The 24770-nt window shown below is 31.7% G+C and overlaps 2 protein-coding genes across 2 annotated transcripts; both read left to right on the top strand.

The window, feature by feature from the left end:
* The first annotated feature begins 390 nt into the window (after nucleotides 1–390).
* On the top strand, nucleotides 391–15754 carry LOC145330822 (glutamate receptor ionotropic, NMDA 2D-like). Its single transcript, XM_080175485.1, has 7 exons — nucleotides 391–484; nucleotides 6482–6518; nucleotides 8749–8786; nucleotides 12561–12665; nucleotides 13937–13986; nucleotides 14582–14656; nucleotides 15741–15754. Exons 1-7 carry the CDS (start codon nucleotides 405–407, stop codon nucleotides 15752–15754), a joined length of 399 nt encoding a protein of 132 aa, XP_080031611.1. The 5' UTR covers nucleotides 391–404.
* On the top strand, nucleotides 13924–24712 carry LOC145330823 (glutamate receptor ionotropic, NMDA 2B-like). Its single transcript, XM_080175486.1, has 9 exons — nucleotides 13924–13986; nucleotides 14582–14656; nucleotides 17969–18059; nucleotides 18577–18620; nucleotides 19447–19505; nucleotides 21494–21573; nucleotides 23092–23178; nucleotides 23968–24086; nucleotides 24699–24712. The coding sequence occupies exons 3-9, from the start codon at nucleotides 17983–17985 to the stop codon at nucleotides 24710–24712; spliced, it is 480 nt and encodes a 159-aa protein (XP_080031612.1). The 5' UTR covers nucleotides 13924–13986; nucleotides 14582–14656; nucleotides 17969–17982.
* Nucleotides 24713–24770: the final 58 nt, after the last annotated feature.

Raw genomic sequence — 24770 nt, forward strand, 5'->3', positions numbered from 1 at the left:
GGTAATTTTTTAGTTGTTATAATATAAGACACTTTGACTAAATCAAAGCAATCATTGATCCGATTTTTACAATTATTAAACAAACATGTAGGGAAAATGAGAGTCTAAATAATCTTTAACAATTCCATACGACTTTACATTACAAGCTACCAAAGACTGGTTTTCACATAACAGGGACCTCTCATATGGACATTAAAACAGGGAGGGAGGTGACAATAACGTTTTCTTATTTGTTGGCCCAACAACTTTGGGGACTTTCAAACACTAATTGTAATCTACAGAAGGGTTAATTATGTATATCATCATTGGGGATATACAGCAATTAATCAGCCATTGTCTTATCCCTTCATATCCCTGACATTAAAAGAATATTTTTTTTAAACTAGGGTTATTCGGCGAGGTTGATGGCCAATGTTTGGGCTCTGTTTGCCCTGATTTTCCTTGCCATATACACTGCTAATCTAGCAGCCTTTATGATTACCAGGTAAGTGAGTCATCAGTAGTAGTGAAGCTACTCTATAATTCACTTTGTTTGTCCATCCGTCCGTCAGTCAGTCAGTCATTAGAGTAAAACACTAGAGGGAGAAAGGGTTTAATAACTGTATATCCCCATCGCAATCGTCTTGTGCAACCTTCCTATTGGGTCATTGGAAATCAACCAATGGTATCGCTTATATTAGCACAGCGAAGTAGCAGAAAACTATTTAGAAGCAGACGAAGTAGGTCTTTGATAAATGAAGGAAGGTGGTTGTCTGTATATACATATACTATACTATAGATCTGTTAGTCAGTCTGTAACGCAATGGGGGAAATGTGATTTACTCTGCTGCTGTTAAAGATAGACAGCTGAAATCTTTATTGAAGATTCCTTTTACATATGCGCATCAATTCTATATATTGGTTTGTCCGTCTGTCTGTCTGTCTGCCATTCTTCCAAAGGACAAATACCTTTCTTTTCAAAGGTTTCGTGAATTATTTCAATTTTCGGATATAATCTATCTTTCTATTCTTTGTTATGAAAATTCAAGTCAATTAAATTCCATGGTTTTTAGCCTCGCTACTTTTGGATGTTGTCATCCTTTTTTTATAATATATCATAACGCAGCTTTTCTTTAATTAGTATATGCGCGTCTGTTTGTAGTCAGCTTTATATAATAGCATCTCTACATTAAATTAGTCTGTCCATGTTTGTTTACTATTTAAGGATTTGTATTACAAAGTACATATGTACATGTATATTGTATATTAACAATTAACAAAATTATTGCATTGGTTTAGAAACTCTATGATTGGAAGAAAAAATTTAACTAGTTATTCATTTATTACATATTTAAACACGGTTGACAACATCCATAAAAGCGAAGCACTGAAACAGTAGGACAAACGGAAATTAACACTTGTATAGTGTCAGAACTGAATAATCAGAATATAAATGTATAAGAGTCGAAGCAAACTTGTAAGTAAATTTGTTGAAATGTTGTTTTTTCTACTTTTTTAACAACAAATTTTTATGTGATCTAGTTATCCGTTTAATCTGATTTTTTTGTATATTGATTACTGGGACAACAAAGAACAATATTATAAGCGAAGCATTTCTATAATCAAGTCCTAAAAATGTAAGTATGTCCATAAACATTATCCTGTATCAAGCAGTTTTTCAACAAATTTACTTACAATTTTGCTTCGACTCTTATACATTTATATTCTGATTATTCAGTTCAGACACTGTACAAGTGTTAAAGTCCGTTTGTTCTACCGTTTCAGTGCTTCGCTTTTATGGATGTTGTCATCCTTGTTATTCTTAGAGTGGTTTAAGACCGAGATTCAAACACAAAACCTCTCCAACCCGATATAATTTTTTTTCTTTCCCAAATTCCTTAAACTTTTTTGTACATAAGTAAAGGGTATATTAAGAAAAGATTATGGTTCTAATCCATCATTGTTCCCAGACTTTCTTTTCTGGATATACTCATATATATTTATATCTAACAAGAACAAGTATTCTTGTAGTAAAGTAACAGGATTTGTGTCTGTGTGTTTGTCTCTGTATGTGAATTGAAGGATCTTGCTAACCGCTGAACTGGTTCTACTTTACAGTGTAGCTTCCCATATGTCCTGGGAAGGTTTATAGCTATTTTGGATGGAGAATACCACTACCATCCCCCTAATTTGTTTCTACTTTTTCTTTTTAAATCTAAAATCAAGAATTGAAATGGGTCGAATTCAATCCCTATAAAACTTATAGAGAGGTTTCGCTATTACATAGTTTACAGATAATATTGACCTCATCAATAATATAAATATTAGGAGAGTAGCTACGCTATAGTTTCTATCACAGTTTACAGATAATATTGACATCATCAATAATATAAATATTAGGAGAGTAGCTACTCTATAGTTTCTATCATAGTTTACAGATAATATTGACATCATCAATAATATAAATATTAAGAGTGTAGCTACTCTATAGTTTCTATCATAGTTTACAGATAATATTGACATCATCAATAATATAAATATTAGATGAGTAGCTACTCTATAGTTTCTATTATAGTTTACAGATAATATTGACATCATCAATAATATAAATATTAGGAGAGTAGCTACTCTATAGTTTCTATCATAGTTTACAGATAATATTGACCTCATCAATAATATAAATATTATGAGAGTAGCTACTCTATAGTTTCTATCATAGTTTACAGATAATATTGACCTTATCAATAATATAAATATTAGGAGAGTAGCTACTCTATAGTTTCTATCATAGTTTACAGATAATATTGACATCATCAATAATATAAATATTAGGAGAGTAGCTACTCTATAGTTTCTATCATAGTTTACAGATAATATTGACATCATCAATAATATAAATATTAGGAGAGTAGCTACTCTATAGTTTCTATCATAGTTTACAGATAATATTGACATCATCAATAATATAAATATTAGGAGAGTAGCTACTCTATAGTTTCTATCATAGTTTACAGATAATATTGACATCATCAATAATATAAATATTAGGAGAGTAGCTACTCTATAGTTTCTATCATAGTTTACAGATAATATTGACATCATCAATAATATAAATATTAGGAGAGTAGCTACTCTATAGTTTCTATCATAGTTTACAGATAATATTGACATCATCAATAATATAAATATTAGGAGAGTAGCTACTCTATAGTTTCTATCATAGTTTACAGATAATATTGACCTTATCAATAATATAAATTTTAGGAGAGTAGCTACTCTATAGTTTCTATCACAGTTTACAGATAATATTGACCTTATCAATAATATAAATATTAGGAGAGTAGCTAATCTATAGTTTCTATTAGAGTTTACAGATAATATTGACCTCATCAATAATATAAATATTAAGAGTGTAGCTACTCTATAGTTTCTATCATAGTTTACAGATAATATTGACATCATCAATAATATAAATATTAAGAGTGTAGCTACTCTATAGTTTCTATCATAGTTTACAGATAATATTGACATCATCAATAATATAAATATTGGGAGAGTAGCTACTCTATAATTTCCTGCAAGCAGTTTATATATAGAATTTATAGATATAAAATAACAAGAATGACAAAAAGTGATGCTCTAAAATGGTATGACAAACAAAGGGCGGGATTCTCTTTCGAATTAAGTGATCATCTAGAGAATCCAGAGCATCATCCACGTGTAATGGGATGCGATACTCTAACACCCAAGGAGGCTCAGTAATTTTTGTCATAAATTCACTTGTCATAAATACACTTGTCATAAATACATTTGTCATAAAGGTACGTTTGTCATAAAAACATTTGTCATAAAGGTACATTTGTCATACAGGTAAATTTGTCATAAATTACATTTGTCATAAAGGTACATTTGTCATAAAGGTATGTTTGTCATAAAGGTACATTTGTCAAAAATTATATTTGTCATAAAAATATTTGTCATAAAGGTCATTTCTCATAAATTACGTTTGACATAAAAATATTTGACATAAAGGTACGTTTTATGACAAATGTACCTTTCTGACAAATGTTTTTATGACAAACGTACCTTTATGACAAATGTTTTTATAACAAACGTTACTTTATGACAAATGTTTTTATGACAAATATTTTTATGACAAACGTACCTTTATGACAAATGTTTTTATGACAAGTGTACTTTTATGACAAATATATTTATGATAAGTGTATTTATGACAAGTGAATTTATGACAAAAATTACTGAGCCCCCAAGGATATTAGGTTAAGTAACATCCATTAGACAACCAACCCTTTGATTGTACGACCTTTGTCTGAGAAGTCCTAACTGTGCATGGTAATGAGTTGCGTCTGTTTATAGGCCAAGGCATTCCCCCTACTTTTACTATTTTTGTTGTGCACCTGACATAGCGCGCAGCAGTAGGAACCATTTTTAACGTCTTTAGTCATGATAATTCTAAATGATATCAAATTGTTACAGGAATCATGCAAACCTATTATAGAAAAGTTTTAATAACACTTTTATCTTATAACTTTGCTGGTATTTCACTTAGCTGTCCTTGTTTGTCTTATAAAACTTTACAAGATATATTTTGTTTATAGCCCAGTGATCTTAAGGGATAAGACAATGGACGAAAAATTGATGTAGATCCCCAATGATGATAAACAAATTTATGTAGATTCAAATTATTGATTGAAAAGTTTGAACACTGCTAGTATGAACAATAAACCAAGTTTTAATAAAAAGTTTCCAAATTTTGATCTAGTAAATGAGATAGCGTGACAATACAACTTTGGGTACTATAATTCTGCCCAGCTGTGAACTGCTTATCAACCCTTAGATACTAGGGGCGCAGCTGATAGTTTGAAAATAGAAACAATTGTGTTGCTCGTCTAGTTGCAGATAAAACAAGGATGACAACGTACATTAAAGCGAGGCTCTGAAACGATAAGAAAAACGAACATCAACATTAACATAACGGAATAAGCATAATATAAATGGATAAGTCTAAACAAAATTGTAAGTGAGTTTTTTGCAAAACTGCTTGAATACAGATTATTGTTTAAGGAAATAAAACATTTTTTGGACTTTATCAAAGAGATGCTTCGCTTATAACATTGTACTCTGTTGTCTTAGAGATCAGATAAATAGGTTAATCATATCCATTTGTTAAAGGAATCATCATGTAAAGTTTGAAATGGATAGAACAATTTAAACATGCCTAAATTAACACAAAGAGCTGACTAAGACGGATGGACAGACGGGCGAATTACCCTAATTAAAAAAAGCTTCGCTCAAATAAAAATACCAATGTCAATATATCTGGGGAGAATGACCCTTTAATTTGTCGTATTACCATTAAGCTCAGCATGTTGAATGTTTTATACGGGGCTAGTTCTTTTTATAATATTCAAAGATCTAAAGGGATGAGACAATGGCCGATAAATTGATGTACATCCCCAATGATGATACACAAAATTACCCCTTCTATAGATTAAAATTATTGGTTGAAACGTTCGAACATTAAACTTATTAACCAACCAATTAAAATTAACCTTAACTCAAACCTTATCATAAAACTTTGGGGACTAGTGCATTAAACAGCCATTTTCTTGAAATTTATTTCTTGAAATTATAAATAATGGTGATCCATATTAAAATCCTTGTTTAGCAAGAATTTGTGATGATTTATATACATAAACTTGAACAGTTATTTCCATAAAAGGAACCCAGTAATAGTGTCTGACTATGACGTCAGAAAAAATTAACAATTAACCAATGAGAGACCGCTATATATTTTACCATTGGTCAATTACAGTGAATACTGGCTTCTCATTGGTTAATTGTTATTTTTTTCTGACGTCATAGTTCGACACTTTTACGAGGTTCCCATAAAAGCGTATTATTTCCAAGTTTAAACTAATTTAAAAAGCAGGGCTCAGATTCTGTAACATGCCCTCAATTTTAAACTCGTTTGGATACTTTTTTTAAAGAGAGATTGGCATAATTGGGTATGGTACTCCCATCTCATTTATATTGTAAAAAAATTATTTCCTTGAAGCTTTCAGGCGGCCGACGCGCTGCCGGCCGCCGCACTATAAAAACAAATAATTTTTAAGCCTTCTCTAAATCACTGAATCAATACTGTATTTTGGTCTTTGAGACAAAAGTACATTGAAAAAAAAATTTGAACTTTAATTTGCTTTGCTACTAAAAATAATACTTCCAGTATGGCTTCGAAACCAATTAATATCCGCTGGATTGGAACCAGTTCTTGGCCATACTAAAACAACATGTGTAGCATCGTATTACAGATAATTTTCCACGCATAATAAAATAAAAATTTAAGAATTGTTACTAGTTTTATTAGCCCGGGCTTTCGGTCCCGCGAGGCTACCAAAACTTTTTATTTTTTATTTTAATAACCATGGAAAGCTGTCTTTAATACGATGCGATATATAATATTTATTGTTCTTATTTTCAGGGAAGAGTATTATGACCTTGTCGGTATGGATGATCAAAGGAAAGATTTATCTTAATATTTAAACGTCAAAATATTTACTGCGTTTTAGTGTTATTGGAAACAAAGCTTTTCTATATTTAGAGTTGATATCTTTACGTAGTTTTTGCATAAAGGTATACTATTTAAGGGTATACATACATTTTTAGATCTTAATTAAATTATAGAGATACTTCGCTTAAATATTTAATATTGTACCATTTTGTTCTAGGAATTATTGTTACAAATCTCAGGGTAATTATAATATAAAAAAAAATTGTTCAAAAAGTTGAAAGTCAGCATATACGAACTTTTGAACTTTTTTTAGTGATTATATAGTTTCTACGCTTATTAAGTTGTACCCAACTGTAATATGAATCATCATGCAAAGATTAAAATCGATAGGAATATTCTCTAATGTCCAATGTACGTACAGACGCTATTATAAAAAAAACTTTTCTATAAAAAAATTGTACATTGTCTTTCCATGTTCTAATGTAAAGTAATCATGATATTTATTATTTTTATAAAAGATTTATCTTTCGTTACATATTACAGTAAACTTCATATTTATGATTATTTGTTCTACTAGTAAACCTCATACATATTTGTATTGCGTAAATTAACAAAAACGATGACATCCAAAGCGCAGATGATTGTTTTTGTAGGCAAGCTGTTCTATAATTGAAATTGCACGTCTGTTTTTACGCTGGAAAGGTAATTGTATACATATACTTGTCTGCTATCCTTATACTAAAGTAACAGGATGTCTATTTGTGTGTCTGTGTGTTTGTACCGAAGGATCTCGCTAACCGCTGAACCGATCGGGTTCTCCTTAACAGAGTAGATTCTCGTAGGTCCTGGGGGGAGGATACCACCACCCTCCCAAGAGAAATCGCCCCTAGAAAAAAATACCCCCCACCAAAAAAAAAATTCAATTTAATTTTTTAACTAAAATAAAAAAGGGGGGGTAGCTTTATTAATTTCTTAACAGTAACATGTAACATGTAACATGTGACAGTAACAGTAACAGTAACAGTTACATGTAACAGTAACAGTTACATGTAACAGTAACAGTATCATGTAACAGTTACATGTAACAGTAACATGTAACAAGTAACATGTAACATGTAACAGTAACATGTTACAGTAACATGTTACAGTAAAATGTTACAGTAACATGTAACATGTCACAGTAACATGTAACAGTAACATGTAATATGTCACAGTAACATGTAACAGAAACATGTAACAGTAACATGTATCAGTAACATGTAACAGTAACAGTAACATGTAACAGTAACATGTAACAGTAACATGTAACAGTAACTTGTAACAGTAACATGTAACAGTAACGTGTAACATGTAGCAGTAACATGTAACATGTATCAGTAACATGATGTCTGTCTGTCTCTCTGTAGCTCTAACTGCAGGACTGATATGAATATTCTTTTCAGAACAGCTTCCTATAGGTTACAGGAAGTCTCAAAACTATTTTTTTTTTGTAAAGGTGCCTCGTAATATTTATACCCCCCCCCCCCCTCCCAAAAGGACCCCCAGAAGCCTCTAAATACTTAAAAAGACAAAAGGTATTAATGTAGAAGAGATGGGATATTGGGCTCTTTATTACACTAGTCCCCAAAGTTTTATGATAAAGTTTTCTTATTCGTTGGCTATGTAACTATGTAATTATGCCGACTTTTTTTAATTTTGCTTGGTAAGATCCTTAATTTAAGTGTACAAAGGTTTCAACTAATGATTATAATCTAGAGAAGGGGTAATTTTGTGTATCATCAGTGGTAATGTAATACAAGTTAGCGGCCATTGTCATATCGCTGGGATTTAAACGTCCTTGAAGGTATTATTCTTATTTTTGGTTAGTGACATTTCTTGATATTTTTATATATTGTTGGTGTACTTTTCTTTATTTTTGTTTTCTTAACTAAAGATTATTTATACAAGGTTTTACAGGATAAATACTCATCTAACAAGAATGAAAACATCCCAACTTTTTCCAACATGGCTTCGAAACTGATTAATATCCGCTGGATCAGAACCAGTTCTCAGTTACACTGAAAAATTATGTATAGCCTCGTATTATATCCAGCTTTATATGAATATAAAAATGTACAATCATAAGGTTAAAACCAGTTTTATATCCGCAGACTTTGTTTATAAAACGATGCGATTAATAACTATTTTAAATTTTTTTTATAATGTTTGATAGCTTTAAATGATAAATCTTTTTGGGCAGATTGGGAAACCCGTTCTCCATGCATCCACCTTTCAGGTAAGAACATATTTTTTATCCTTACATGAAACCACTGAACCTATATGGTTCTCCATGCATCCGCCTTCTTTTTGGATAAGAACATATTTTGTATCCTTATATGAAACCACTGAACCTATATGGTTCTCCATGTATCCACTTTTCAGATATAATCATATTTTTATCCTTATTTGAAACCACTGAACCTATATGGTTCTCCATGCATCCTCTATTCAGGTAAGAACTTATTTTTTATCCTTATATGAAACCACTGAACCTATATGGTTCTCCATGCATCCTCCTTTCAGGTAAGAACATATTTTTTATCCTTATATGAAACCACTGAACCTATATGGTTCTCCATGCATCCTCCTTTCTGGTAAGAACATAATTTTTATCTTTATTTGAAACCACTGAACCTATATGGTTCTCCATACATCAAACTTTCAGGTATAACCATATTTTTTTATTCTTATATGAAACCACTGAACCTATATGGTTCTCCATGTAACCTCCTTTCAGGTATAACCATATTTTTTATCCTTATATGAAACCACTGAACCTATATGGTTCTCCATGTATCCACCTTTCAGATATAATCAAATTTTTATCCCTATTTGAAACAACTGAACCTATATGGTTCTCCATGCATCCTCCTTTCAGGTAAGAAAATATTTTTATCCTTATATGAAACCACTGAACCTGTATGGTTCTCCATGCATACTCCTTTCAGGTATAACCATATTTTTTATCCTTATTTGAAACCACTGAACCTATATGGTTCTCCCACATCAAACTTTTAGGTATAATCATATTTTTTTATCCTTATATGAAACCACTGAACCTATATGGTTCTCCATGCATCCAACTTTCAGGTAAGAACATATTTTTATCATTATATGAAACTACTGAACCTATATGGTTCTCCATGCATCCTCCTTTCAGGTAAGAACATATTTTTTATCCTTAAATGAAACCACTGAACCTATATGGTTTTTCATGCATCCTCCTTTCAGGTAAGAACATATTTTGTATCCTTATATGAAACCACTGAACCTATATGGTTCTCCATGCATCCAACTTTCAGGTATAACTATATTTTTTATCCTTATATGAATCCACTGAACCTATATGGTTCTCCATGCATCCAACTTTCAGGTAAGAACATATTTTGTATCCTTATATGAAACCACTGAACCTATATGGTTCTCCATGCATCCAACTTTCAGGTATAACTATATTTTTTATCCTTATATGAAACCACTGAACCTATATGGTTCTCCATGCATCCAACTTTCAGGTAAGAACATATTTTTTATCCTTATTTGAAACCACTGAACCTATATGGTTCTCCATGCATCCTCCTTTCAGGTATAATCATATTTTTATCATTATATGAAACCACTGAACCTGTATGGTTCTCCATGCATACTCCTTTCAGGTATAACCATATTTTTTATCCTTATTTGAAACCACTAAACCTATATGGTTCTCCCACATCAAACTTTTAGGTATAATCATATTTTTTTATCCTTATATGAAACCACTGAACCTATATGGTTCTCCATGCATCCTCCTTTCAGATATAACCATATTTTTATCCTTATATGAAACCACTGAACCTATATGGTTCTCCATTCATCCTCCTTTCAGATATAACCATATTTTTATCCTTATATGAAACCACTGAACCTATATGGTTCTCCATGCATCCTCCTTTCAGGTATAACCATATTTTTTATCCTTATTTAAAACCACTAAACCGATATAAGTCTCCTTTCAGGTATAATCATATTTTTTATCCTATTATAAAAGTAATATGATGTCTAATCTAAGTTTGTTACCAGTATAATTTATAATCTAATGTCCCCTCCCACCCTGATGATAATAGCAAGTCTTGTTTACTTTAAACATATTGTGGCAGATTAAAAACTTCTCCTTAATGATATAGCAATTACAAGTAACTTGATAAAACAAGGAGTCAGCATCATTTTTAACCTCGCGCATATGGTATGCGGTAGCTTTCGTAGGCTACGGCTTTAGGTTACTATAGTTTGCTGCAGCTGAGAGTGACTTCGGCTGGAATGGCTTGATTAAAATTTTGTTGGCTGTGGCCTAGGATAGCTGTGGCAGCGGTTGGGTACGGTTGAGGGTGGCTGCAATGATTCGTCCTCTATATGGCTAAGCCACCCAGCTTTCTCAAAACACCTCAGTTAGATAGTGCTTTGTCTAGGCTGTTCGAATGAGTATTACAGCGACTACAGCTGCTTAAAGCCACTTGGTGAACTGGCTAAGACTGATTAGGTGTCTTACACGGTCGTAAGACTGACAGTGATGCTTTTGGGGTATTTTCCGAAGCCACGCAGCTGTTAATTGCAAATCATTAAGTATCTTTTTTTAAAAGGTTAATTTCATCAAAGTAATACTTACCAGCTATATTATTAGTTCTGATCATCTTTTTTAGGAAAAAATTATTATTTAAGAAAGAAAAAAATATATTCATTGGCCCAACTGTGAAAGTAAGAATTAAACTGGGTTATAAACTTGTAACACAGAGACGGGAGATGTGTGTCATCACATCCGCCTAAAGTCTTGTTGTTTTTGGCCAGGAGTGACAAACGTCGGAGTGGACACTTTTTTTAAATGCCTAACCCCTGCGGGGGGCTTCATATCTTTACTTAACCTAAACTGTATAGAAATACTTAATATTTTAGACACTCCTGTGTTCGTCCACTCCAATGTTTGTCACTCCTGCCCGCAAATTATTACTATAGCACAAACTTTGTTTACACATTGCTTCCTTCTATTAATAATACAATCATGTTTTTTTGTATATTATTAGATGATATAAATGATTTAAAGGGATAAGACATATATTGATAAATTTATATTCATCCTCATTGACTATACACAAAATTACCCCTTCTGTCTGTAGATTACAATTAGTAGTTAAAACGTTTGGACACTCAACTTAATGAACCAACCAATCAAAATTTTAAAAAATTCCCAAAGTTGTTAAGCCAACGAATACAGTAATGTTGTTATAAAACATTGAGGACTAGTGTCCACCCCCCTGGCCAATTTACAATATTGAAATTTTTCGGGAAACGAGTTATGGAAGGAAATTATGGCACACCGACGGGTGCATATCAAAATACACAATTAAACTCACTGAGAACTTAAGTTTTAACCTACAAAATGTAAAGGATAATATAATCTAGGGAGGGAGGGGACATTGGGCTTTTTATTACACTAGTCCCCAAAGTCTTATAGTAACGTATTCTTTGGCCTAACAACCTTTGGAGCATTTATTGAAGTTTGATTGGTTGGTTCATTTAGTTGAGTATCCAAACGTTTCAACTACTAATTGTAATCTAAAGAAATGGGAATTTTGTGTATCCTCATTGGGGATGTACGTCAATTTATCGGCCATGGTCATATCTCTTGAGATCCCTGGTTTTACTCATTCTGTGTCTGTTAGTTATTCAAATTAGTATAAAAAACAAGTTCTCAGTCCCTTTATTGTAATAATTATCCTAGATTCGGTACAATCCCCAACGGAGCTACGGATTTTGTTTTTAAGAATAAAATAAGTTTTCAGTCCTTTACTTATTTAAATCATTGCAAAAAAAAGTTCTCAGTCCCTTTATTGTAATAATTATCCTAGATTCGGGACAATCCCCAACGGAGCGACGGATTTTGTAGTGAAGCATAAAATAAGTTCTCAGTCCTTTACTTATTTATATTAGTATAAAAAATAAGTTCTCAGTCCCTTTCATGTTATAATTATCCTAGATTCGGTACAATCCCCAACGGAGCGACGGATTTTGTTGTAAAGAATAACTTTCCAGAGATGCACAGCTATATGAAGCAATACAGGAAATATACCTTAATATGCAAGTGGACCATCAGAATCCCCCCCCCCTCCCTTCTCGCATCATAGGTTTTTAAAAGCGAGGCTTTTCTATAATTAGGGTCGGTCTGTTCGTCCGTCAGTTCGTAACGGTTAGCTCTTTTCGTTAATTTAGTCATGTTAGAGTTGTCCTATCGATTTCAAACTTTGCATGGTGATTCCTGTAGTAGTTAGGTACAATTTAGAAAGCGTAGCAACTCTATATTCATTACCAGAATGTCCGTACCTCCATTTTAAACATGCTGATTCTTAACTTTTTTAACAGCAAATTTTTATATGATAGAATCAATTAATTGATCTGATTTTTGGAATACTGATTCCTAGGACAACAAAGTACAATGTTATAAGCAAAGCATCTCTATACTCAAGTCCTTAAACTGTAAGTATGTCCTTAAACATTATCCTATATTAGCGCTAGTGTTAATTATCGTTTGTCCTACCGTTTCAGAGCTTCGCTTTTATGGATGCTGTCATCCTTGTTTTAGTTATAGTCGCAAGAACATATATTATTAAATGACTCAATCAAAATAGTATGGTAGGCCTTATACCTATTTAATTAAAAGCTTATGCGTAAAGAAAGGGGATGTGAGAACAACCCCCTTAAAATTTGTGATTGGAAAGGCCTACGTTCCTTATTTTTAACCAAATAAACACCTGACAAAACCCTGTGCACACCTCTGATAAAAAGTGTTGTCTACACACTAATTGATAAGACAATGGCCGAAAATTGATGTCCATTCCCAATGACGAAACACAAAATTACTCCTTCTGTAGATAACAATTAGCGGCTGAAGTATTTTGACACCCAACTTAATGCAACATATAATCATATTTCAAGAAAAGTCCCCAAAGTTGGTAAGACAACGATTAAGAAAACGTTATTATAAATCGTTGAGGACTAGTGTAATAATCAGCCCAATGTCCCCTCCTCCCTATTTTCTCTAAATGAATTCTTTTAAAATGGATGTAGAATAATATACGTGGATATTATGACAGTGGGAAAAATTATCGTCAATTTAGCTTGTTAACATGAAACTTATGTATTGGACAGTTCATTCATACAGTAGGTGGAATGGGGATAGGTTAAATATTATAATTGGGGAATCGTTTTAGCCCGCTGCCTGATTCACTGAACTACAGTGAATCCTGTGTAAGATCCAAGTAATAAAATTTATCATTCCTTTTAAATATTTATTTAGAAGGTGAGGAGGTAAAAATGTGTTCCACTTGTATATTAATGGATATTGAAATAATTTAGTAAGCCAACAGTTAAAGAGGGCACACAAGCCGTCAAGTTTGGACAGTTAGGTAAGCTTTGATATTATCCTTATAAGTAACAGGATGTGTGTTTGTGTTTCTGTACCAAAGGATCTCGGTAACCGCTGAACCGATCGGTTTCTCCTTAACAAGGTAGCTTCTTATAGGTCACGGGAAGATAACTATTTTCGGGGAGAATACAACCACCCTCCAAAGAGAAATCGCCCTTAGAAAAAATTTCGGCGACTCCCCTCTCCTCAAGTGCTCATAGAGGCCTCTAGGGGCGTAGCCGCTAGAATGCATATAAAGTATCAACCAAAACATACTTAAATCATTTTTATGAGTTGAAGACCTCTTGGGGAATTGGCGTTGCTTCGGGTTATAGACCTCTACACGCACCTTGAAACATACTCCGCATCTTTTAATTGCAGTGTAAATGACCTTTCGTCCGATTAGTATTGGGTTACACAACAGACAATAAACCCTTTGATTGCACGACCTTTGTCTAAGAAGACATTGTAGTGAGTTGCGCCTGTTTATAGACGAAGATATTCCCCCTACTCTAACTATCTATGTAGCAACAGTGGGAACAATTCTTAACGTCTTTAGTTATGACGCGGTGATAAAAAACTTTATATAATTTTAGATGCCTTTATCTATGACGCAACAGTTCTGGAATATTTGGTAGGACAAGACGATGAATGTAATATTTTAACAGTCGGTAAGTTCTTTAATAGCGAACCTACTCTAAAAGTTTATTTATCGATTTTGGTCTTTTTTAGTACTAACGGCAAAGATACCAAAAATACCAAGACCTATATATGTGCATATTAAGTGAAGCTTTCACATAATCATTACCAGAAAGTCCGTATGTCAATTTAAAACATGATACTTTTTAACAACAAAAAATTAATGTGATATAATTATCCTATTCATCTGATTTTTCGAATACTGATTCCTTTTACAACAATATTGTACAATGTTATAGGCGAAGCATATGTCCTTAAACAGTGTCCCGTATATAAGCAGTTTTGCAAAATAAATTACTTTTACAATTTTGTTAAGACTTATACATTTAATGCATGTTAATCATAGTTTGTCCTACCGTTTCAGAGCTTTGCTTTTATGGATGTTGTCATCCTTGTTGATTTATAACCAAAATATATTTACAGGGCATTTCAAAAAAAACTGCGTTTTCCGGTTTTGGGAAACAACCAGTAGGAGTATGAAAAAAATAATTATATATTCTTATTCTCTATAAAAATATGGATTAATTTTATAAAAGGTGTTTATTGATTACTCTAAAAACAACGGCGCATTTTAGAGTTGATTAATTCTAAAAAGCATGAATGATAATTTTTTCGGTCAGTTTTTAAGGCTTTTTATATTGTTTTATAAAAAAAATACTATTCCTATCTGTCTAAAATGATAAACAAACAAATTTTATTTTCATTTCAATTTTTATTCAACTTATTTACAGGTTTACTGAAACATAAAACGCATTTTTTTATCATAGACAAAATCTTTAAACTTTAAACTCTCCGCCTACTTTTGGCATCTAATTGAACGTTCCATTAACAGACATTTATAATCCACCCCTCCCCCCTTCAAATACGGATCAAATGTTTAATATTTACGGTCAAACCATAAATCTCAAGTGCATACATCAACATTTAAGTTATTAATTTGTAGGTTGCACTTTTAAGTAAATAAAACAAACTGCTGTAACTTTTTTGTTTTTAAAGATAACTTCTTGGGATAAAAAGTATTAAAATTTTTATGTTATAATCTAAAATACTATAAAGAGTTAGTCACCTAAAGTTTGTTCAACCAAGAGAAACGAGAAATATTGCAATTTGTAAGGATCTAAAAAACGTTTTTCAGAGAAAAAAAAGGAATATAATGACAAAAAATTAAACATGCACTTTCATTTAACCATTTACCATATTATTAATGGGATTTTAAAACTTTTTTCTCAAAAATTTACAAGTTATTTCAATCAAATTGATTTATCAAATTTAACATCAAGCATTTTTTCTCCTACATGTACCTATCAGAAAAGCCGTATTTTTAGAGATATTAAAAAACACCTTAAGCAAATCTGGTGTACATTTATACATAGAATATGGACCTATAATCATTTTTTTCATACTCCTACTGGTTGTTTCCCAAAACGGGAAAACGCAGTTTTTTTTTAAACGCCCTGTATATCCAACATGGTCTTTTTTTATTGTCAACCTTATCTCATCCGAATATTTAGTGTAAGATAAATGTAGAAAGGGATAAACTTGTAACATGATCATGTGACATATTGTGAAGTTTCCACTAATTTAATAGTGGACCATAATACACCACCCGCACCCCTCCCCCCTAATTATTTTTTAAGAATATAAAACCAGCTTTTGGGATTACTATGTACTCCACAGGGATCTTAAGGGATAAGACAATGGACTATAAATGTATGAACATCCCCAATGATGACACACAAAATTACCCTTTCAGAAGATTAAAATTAGTAGTTGAAATATTTGAACACTCATCTTAATGATCCATACATTCAAAGTTTACCAAAGTCCCTCAAGTTGTTAAGCCAACATATAAGAAAACATTATTATAAAACCTCGGGGCCTAGTATAACAAATCCAATGTCCCCCTATGTACTATGACTATGTAAGGAAACTTAAGGGATAGGACAATGGGCGATAAATTTATGTACATCCCCAATCATTAAAAACATAATTACTCCATCGTCGTCTTAAAGTTTTTGCCTGAAAAGCTTAGACTGTAAGTTTGTACATACTAATCCTTATTTGATAAAAATCCCCAAAGTTTTTTAACCTAAAATGTCACGTGTTACGTCATAAAAATCCATCTCTTTTTTGGGGGTTTCCTTTCCCACTTTTCCTCTCATTTTCTTTAGACGTATTTTTATGACGTCACACGTCACATTTTAGGCTTTCTCTAACAAATGCGAAATTTTTTTAAACCTATGTATACAAATAAAAATAAAATTAGATCTTTGATTAGAGCCCCCTTTCCCGTGCAGGGTTTTTTTGTGATCCACTAGGAGCTTTGGGGGATAGTGCGAACATGTCTTTTCCCAACTATCAATTATGTACGATATCAGATATAGAAAACATAACACTTAACAAGGATGATAAAAATCCAGAGAGAGAGAGAGAGGGAACAATTGGCTGTTTATTACACTAGTCCCCAAAGTTTTATATTAACGTTTTCTCGTATTCATTCGAATCCGGTGGATTGGAACCGGTTCTCATCCATACAAAGAAACTATGTCTAGCATTGTATTATATCCAGCTTTCTACGAATATAAAACTGTACAATCATAAGATTAAAACCAGTTTTTTAGCCGGTGCCTTCGGCACCTCGGGGCTAAAAAACAAGTTTTAATCTCATAATTGTACATTCTATATCCGCGGAAAGCCGTTTATAATACGATGCGAGAAATAACTATTCTTATTCGTTGGCTTGACAACTTTGGGGACCTTAGTGAATTTTGATTGGTTGGTTTTATAAATTGTTCAAAGTTTCAAACACTAATTTTAATCCATAGAAGGGGTAATTTATTATAAAAAGGTATTGTTTTAAGCATATTATACAATTTTCTGATTATTACCAAAAAAATAATACTGTACAAAATATTAAAAATTACATTTTCTACCCTTTGGAAAAGAAGAAATTTTGATGGACCGTGTTATTGACTCGGACGTAGTACTTTACAGGTTTATATAGAAGCATTGCTTCTTTTGTACATTTATTATTGTCAATTGAATAAAAAGTAGCATAAACCAAAAAAAAATGAAAAGAATTCTCCTTACAATGTCGTACTGGGATGGTACCCCTCATCCCCGTAGAGAAATTGTTCTCTGAGAAAAAATACACCATTTTTTCAGTTTTTCTGTCTCAAACTAAAATAAAAAATTATGGGTGTCGCATTCACTTCAAAACGAACTAACGAGCGTAGCTGCTAGTAACTTAATAACTTAGTACTGTAAATCTATTAATTTTGTAGGTTCGTGGTATGCAATGACGGGCTATGGATTAGCTTTTCCCAAGCAATCAAAATGGATTCCTATGTTCAACAAATATTTGATGATTTACAGGTAATTAGATCTAATTCTTTTAGTTAAATCAAAATTTAATAAGTTTTCGTTTTATAAATAAAGTTTTTGTCTTTTTTCGCTGAATAGTAGCTTCCAAAAAAGAGGGAAGTCCTATACTATAAGAAATACTCTCAAACTTTAAATGACTTAAAAACACTCAAGTAATCGAGCAGTTACCGAAATCTTAATCTTCAAACGGATAAAAGGACAGAAGGACAAACATTGTTATATAGGTTACTAGCGGCTGCTCCCCTAGCATCTAGGTGCTCTATATTCGAAATAATATTGAGGGGAATAAAAATAGCCTTAAGCTGTACCCAGACTTATTTATAAAAATAAATAGCTTAAAACCATCCTTAGACCTATAAGAAGCTTCATTCTAAAGGAGAACCATATCAGTTCAGTGGTTATCAAGATCCTTCGCTATATACAATAACGATTACAGCTAGCTACTTAGGATTAGATTTTTCTTTAATTTGTGTCACTTTGAACTTAAAAAATATTCTTTTTTTTATAGAGAAAACGGAGATTTAGAAAGATTGCAACGATTTTGGTTTACAGGTCTTGTGTAACTTATAAATTATTTCTAATTAAGATAAGCGAAGCTAAGCTATAATATAAGTGGCCGTGTACGTCCTTTTGTTCGCATCGCTAGTCGTAGCCTAGGTTGATGCATTACAAAATTATATAAAACTTCTTGACTTGAAAATATAGATTGGTAAAACATACAAACAAAACTCATGCATTCTTATTATTTAAACTTATTAATAGAGTAAATTTTTGTTATTTTTTTTAAATTTATAAAAGTTAAATTATTGATTCACAGAGCCTCGCAATTTTTTTTTAATATAATCGACCTTGTTCTACAACAAATACTATTACATCCAAATGTTTTTTTTTGCTGAAAACAAAATTATAACAGGGACGTTCAAGCTTTTTGTGTTTAGAGGAGCAAAATAAGGGGGTTTTAAAGGTTTAAGGGGGGTAATCTAATGTATTTTCTTTAATTTTGAGGGAGGTAAATGATGGGTTTTAAAGTTTGAGAGGTATTAACACCCATTTTGTGCCCACCCTTGGACGTCTATGATACATTTTTCAGTTTTAAAAATCGTTCTTTGTTTTTTCTAAACTTTCTACCAAAGTTCCTTTTATATTTTTTACATAGAAATTAAATTTCCTGACAAATTTTACACTTTTTTCAAAATAAGTTTTTTAATACTTGAAATAAAGTAATCTATTGCTAATAAATTGCTATTAATTCGCACTTTGACATTAATGACAAAACAATAACATGATCGAAGAAAAAAAAGCGCAAAAAAATTTTATTTTATTAATATTCTTATTAGCACAATGATTACTTTTTTATAGTTGATGTTTTATATGACAGGAGCCTGTAAACCTGGAGAACGAAAGAGATCTTCCAGCAAACCTTTGGCCTTAGCACAGGTGAAAACATTGTAAAAAACATGGATGACAACATCTATAAAAGAACTTAAGCCTTTAAAAACTTCTTAAAATTTCTTGGCTAATTCCATTATCACTTCTCTTGAGTATTTTTTTTTGACGATTTCCCCACCCAATCCCTCATTATTTTGCAAAAAAAAAATTAAAATAAGGTGAGATTCATTTTCGGATTGTTTATACTTTATAGCAGGTTAGGTTAGATTATATTGGGTAGGTAAAGTTCATCCACATGGGTTAGGCATACACTTCAGTGCTTTTTGAGGAATAGTACAGTTTTTGTTTACAATAATAAAAAATAAAAAAATTATAATTTATGGTTCTTTTCTTCTTTATATTTGCTACTCATTTACATTTTTGATTAGATTTTAATATGTCATTTTATTACACTTTTAATTACAAAGGAAAAGTAGGTGGCGGGTAAAATCAGTAAACGTGTGTGTTTTAAGGCTTAAAAATAGTAGTAGAACGATAATATTCACTAAATATGTGCATTTCTTATTGAAAAGAACTATAGACAACAATTTTTTTTTTTAAAGTTAACACAAATTTTTATCGTTCTACTACTGTTTTTAACTTAAAACACACAACCTTTACGGATTTTACCCGCCACCTACTTTTCCCTTTCTTCAAAAGCAAACGGTCCCAAAATACATATATGTACTATTAATATAATCCCCCAAATAGCTGAAATAAAGAAAAAAAGAATTTGACTTGATTAAGTTGATTGCCCCATCCCTTTTCCCTGATTATAGTTTAATCTTGTATAATGTATCAATTTAGGATTTAGTTTACCACACAACATTATCCTGGGAGAGAGGGAACATTGGACTGTTTATTACACTAGTCCCTAAAGTTGTAAAATAACGTTTTCTTATTCGTTGACCCAACAATATTGTTTGATTGGTTCATTAAGATAAGTTTCCATAAGTTTCTACCTCGAATTTTAATCTACAGAAGGTGTAATTTTGTGTATAATCATTGGGGATGTACATTAATTTATCGGCCATTGTCTTATCCCTTTAGATCTCTGAAACAACATAGTTAAGAAGGTGTACATTTAATTCTGCATGTGTATTACATTATGAATTAATAAGAACTGCATATTATCACATCAGCTCTTTCTCATTATCAAACACCCATTCTGATGATTTACTTTTGTGTATTTTTCCTTTTATAAAACACTATTATGATCACAATCAATGGATATATTATTACTTGGATGTTGCACCAGATTTTCCCCTACCCTGCTACTGGATGAACTAACTCACCAATAAATGAATTTCATGATAGTAACCTAAATTGACGACAATTTTTCTCTTGTTATGATATCCACGTATATTCTGTATCCATCTTTCAATTAGTAGCAGGGTTAGATAAATAGCAATACAAATTAATTCTCGAGTTTATATTGTTTAAAACTAAATATGTATGGATATGAATTTAGGGAATCTTAATCCATTAAGTAGAAAAGTTTGGATACTACTTTTCTAATAAAACAAATCAAGATTTGATATAAGTTCCCAATAATTTTAAGCCTACTAATGAGAAAAGTTTTTCCATAACTTTGGGTACCAGTAAAGTTCATTGTATTTTTGGGGTTGCTGCCTTTTAGTGTTAAAATTAATACTACTTGTGATTACGCCCCTAGAGGCATAAGGGGGCCATTTAGAGCGGAAAGTCCAACCCTTAACTTTTAATTGTAGTATTTTTTATGGGGGGCACTTTTTTCTATGGGGGGTGGTACCCTCCCCCATAATTGTTATAAATCTTCTCAGGAATAATGAGAACCTTCCCTGTAAAGGAGGATCATATCGGTTCAGCCTAGCGAGATCCTTCGCTACAGACAAAAAAAGCTTACTACTTTATATAATAGGATAAATATAACAACAAAAATCTTTCTAACATCTTTGAAGAATTTTAATCCGTGTTTTCTCTGTGTTTAAGTTAAAGTTTTTTTTGTTTAATTTTAGTTTACGTCAGCTTTTATTCTGCTCGGTTGTGGAGCGTGTGTTTCTGTTTTCTTTCTTATTTGTGAACATATTTACTATAGGTAGGTCTTTCAACTATCTATCTATCTATTTTATATCTATTAAACTTTCTTTCATATTTGTGAACATATTTACTATAGGCAGGTCTTTGAACTACCTATATATCTATTTTATATCTATTTATCTACCTATCTATTAAACATATTTTTTCTTATTTGTGAAAATATTTACTATAGGTAGGGCATTTAATTATCTATCTATCTATTTTATTTCTATTAATCTATCTATCTATTAAACTTTCTTTTATATTTGTAAAAAAATTACTATAGGTAGGACTTTTAACTATCTATCTAGGTATTCATCTATCTATCTATTAAACCTTTCTTTCTTATTTGTGAACATATTTACTATAGATATGTCTTTCAACTATCTATCTATCTATTTTATATCTATTTACCTCTCTATCTTTAGACCTTTCTTCCATATTTGTCAACATATTTACTATAGGTAGGTTGTTTAGCTATCTATCTATCTATTTTATATCTATATATCTATCTATTAAACTTTCTTTCATATTTGTGAACATATTTACTATAGGTAGGTCATTTAACTATCTATCTATTTATTTTATATCTATCTAGCTATTTAGCTATTATCTATATCTACCTATTCATCTATCTATCTATTAGAAATGTTTTACTTTCTATATACTAATACTAGCGGCTACGCCCCCTAGGGGCCTCTAGGAGCACTTGAGGAGGGGGGAGTCGAATTTAATAACCCATTTTCTTATTTTAGATTTTAAAAGAAAAAGTTAAAAAAAATATTTTGGGGGGTGGAATTTTTTTTTTTTGGGGGGGGGGGGATTTTTCATTTTTTGGGGGGTTGGGGGTGTCCAATCCCCCAAGAAAATATTTATAAACCTTCCTGGGACCTATGAGAAGGTACCTGTTAAGGAGAACCCGATCGGTTCAGCGGTTAGCGAGATCCTTCGGAACACACAGATACACAAACAGACAAACATCCTGTTACTTTAGTATAAGGATTTCTATCTATCTATCTGCCTATTTTTTTTGTCTATCTATCCATACATTTATCTGTTTTATTTATATTTTATCTATCTAGGTAGCGCATTTAACTATCCATCTATTGATTTTTAACCTTCTATCTTTGCTTTTATTAAATTGCACTTTAAAACTATAATGCATGGGATAAAAATGTACTAGTTTATTTTATTGAAGATGTCCTTATAATAAAGTAAAAGGTTATTTGTCTGTCTGTGTGTACTGAAGGATCTCGCTAACCACTGAATCGATATGGTTCTCCTTTACAGTGTAGCTTCTCATAAGTCCAGGGCAGGATTATAGCTTTTTTGGGGAATGGTACCACGATCATTACAAGAAAATTCGCCAAAAATAGAAAAAAAGGCCGCCTATTGGATATTTTTGGTAAACAGATGAACATTTAGGATGTATATCAATTTATCGGTCATTGTCTTATCTTTAAATATCTGCTGATTACTAGATTCCTACTGGTTTACAGAAAAGTTACCAACTATCTTTAAATTATTTAATATTTAGATACATCAGAAAATTAATGAGTCGCTGGTTTGAAGATTCTGATTGGTGGAACCTAGTCTCTTTATCTGTTGCTAATTCTATACAAAAGTAAATACTTGTTTAAAAGCAAAACTTTACTATAACTAGGGTGGGTCTGTCCATCTGATAGCTCTTTTCTGTAGTTATTTTCTTTCATGATTTTTCGAATCAATTTGGTTTTTGGTATAAGCTGCCTGAAATGCAACTATGTCCTCATACAGGATCCTGTATTTTAGCACTTTAAACAAATTTACATACAAGTTTATTTAGACTTATCCAAAACTTATATGTTGCTTATTAAAATTCTATTTTTTTGGAAGATGTATCAAGATTTGAAAAAAAAATCCTCAAAGTTTTCAAATTAACCAATGAGTGAACGTATGTATAAAAGTTTTTCTCATATTCATTCGAATCCGGTGGATAGGAACCGGTTCTTATCCATACGAAAAAAACTATGTCTAGCATCGTATTATATCCAGCTTTCTACAAACATAAAATGTACAATCTTATAATTGTACATTCTATATCCGCGGAAAGCTGTTTATAATACGATGCGAGAAATAACTATTAATAAACATTTTAATTTACTCTCCCTTTCAGAGTTTAACCACATTTTGCTATTTGTAAGCCCCCTATTGGAAATTGTATGAACTCAACTTGTAAAGAATTAATACAGAAGACAGAGACGGAACATATCTCTCTCTCTCTCTCTCTCTCTCTCTCTCTCTCTCTCTCTCTCTCTCTCTCTCTCTCTCTCTCTACCTCTCTCTTTACCTCTCTCTCTCTCTCTACCTCCATCTCTCTATCTATCTATCTATCTTTCTGTCTCAAAATTTTTACCTGATTTTTAATATTTAGGCCCTCTATTGGAAATTGTATGAACTCAACTTGTAAAGAATTAATACAGAAGACAGAGAGGGAGCTAAAAGAAGCAGAGGAATATTTCAGATCATTAATATCCGCTGGATTAGAACCGGGTTTCAGCCGTACTAAAAACTTATGTTTAGCATTGTGTTTTATCCAGTTTTCTACGTATATAAAAATGTACAATCATAGAATAAGATTATGCGTTTGGCATCTCGGGGCTAACAAAACAGGTTTTAATCTTATGATTGTTCATTTTTATATCCGCGGAAACTAGTTTATAATACGATGTAATAGATAACTATAATAGTCTTAAAGCTAATTAATTAGTTTCAAAAAGCAGGGATTTAAAGGGATAAGACAATGGCCGGTAAATTGATGCACATCCCCAATGATGAAACAGAAAATTTCATCATCTGTAGATTACTAAATGAACCAGCCAATCTAAATTCCCAAGGTTGTTAAATCAACGAATGAAAAAACATCATAATAAAACTTTGTGGACTAGTGTAATAAACAGCCCAATGTCCCCTCCCTCATTGGTGGTAATACAATTTGTTATTTGTTTGTTTTTGGAAGTAGGGGTAAATTGTTATAGGGACGATATCAGCTATAAAGGTTCAGCGAGATTAAACATTACCTACAGTCAAATAGTTAGATATCCTGTTACTTTTCTTTAAAGTTTAATAAATGAAAATATAAAAATGATCTGAAATATTGTTTAGATGCAAATTTCTGACTTGCAGCAAAAACTTTTAGGAATTCATTTTTGACTTATTCATTAGTTTTCAACTGCT

This window comes from Acartia tonsa, chromosome 10, assembly GCF_053477335.1.
Source record: "Acartia tonsa isolate MP-2025a chromosome 10, ASM5347733v1, whole genome shotgun sequence".
Taxonomy (NCBI): Eukaryota; Metazoa; Arthropoda; class Copepoda; order Calanoida; family Acartiidae; genus Acartia; species Acartia tonsa.

Coding starts and splice junctions, on each gene's coding strand:
- LOC145330823 (XM_080175486.1), top strand. CDS start 17,983: ATGACGGGCTATGGATTAGCTTTTCCCAAGCAATCAAAATGGATTCCT. Junction 18,060..18,576: donor AAATATTTGATGATTTACAG/GTAATTAGATCT, acceptor TTTTTTTTATAG/AGAAAACGGAGATTTAGAAA. Junction 19,506..21,493: donor AACCTTTGGCCTTAGCACAG/GTGAAAACATTG, acceptor GTTTAATTTTAG/TTTACGTCAGCTTTTATTCT.
- LOC145330822 (XM_080175485.1), top strand. CDS start 405: ATGGCCAATGTTTGGGCTCTGTTTGCCCTGATTTTCCTTGCCATATAC. Junction 485..6,481: donor GCAGCCTTTATGATTACCAG/GTAAGTGAGTCA, acceptor TCTTATTTTCAG/GGAAGAGTATTATGACCTTG. Junction 12,666..13,936: donor AAATATACCTTAATATGCAA/GTGGACCATCAG, acceptor GAAATAATTTAG/TAAGCCAACAGTTAAAGAGG.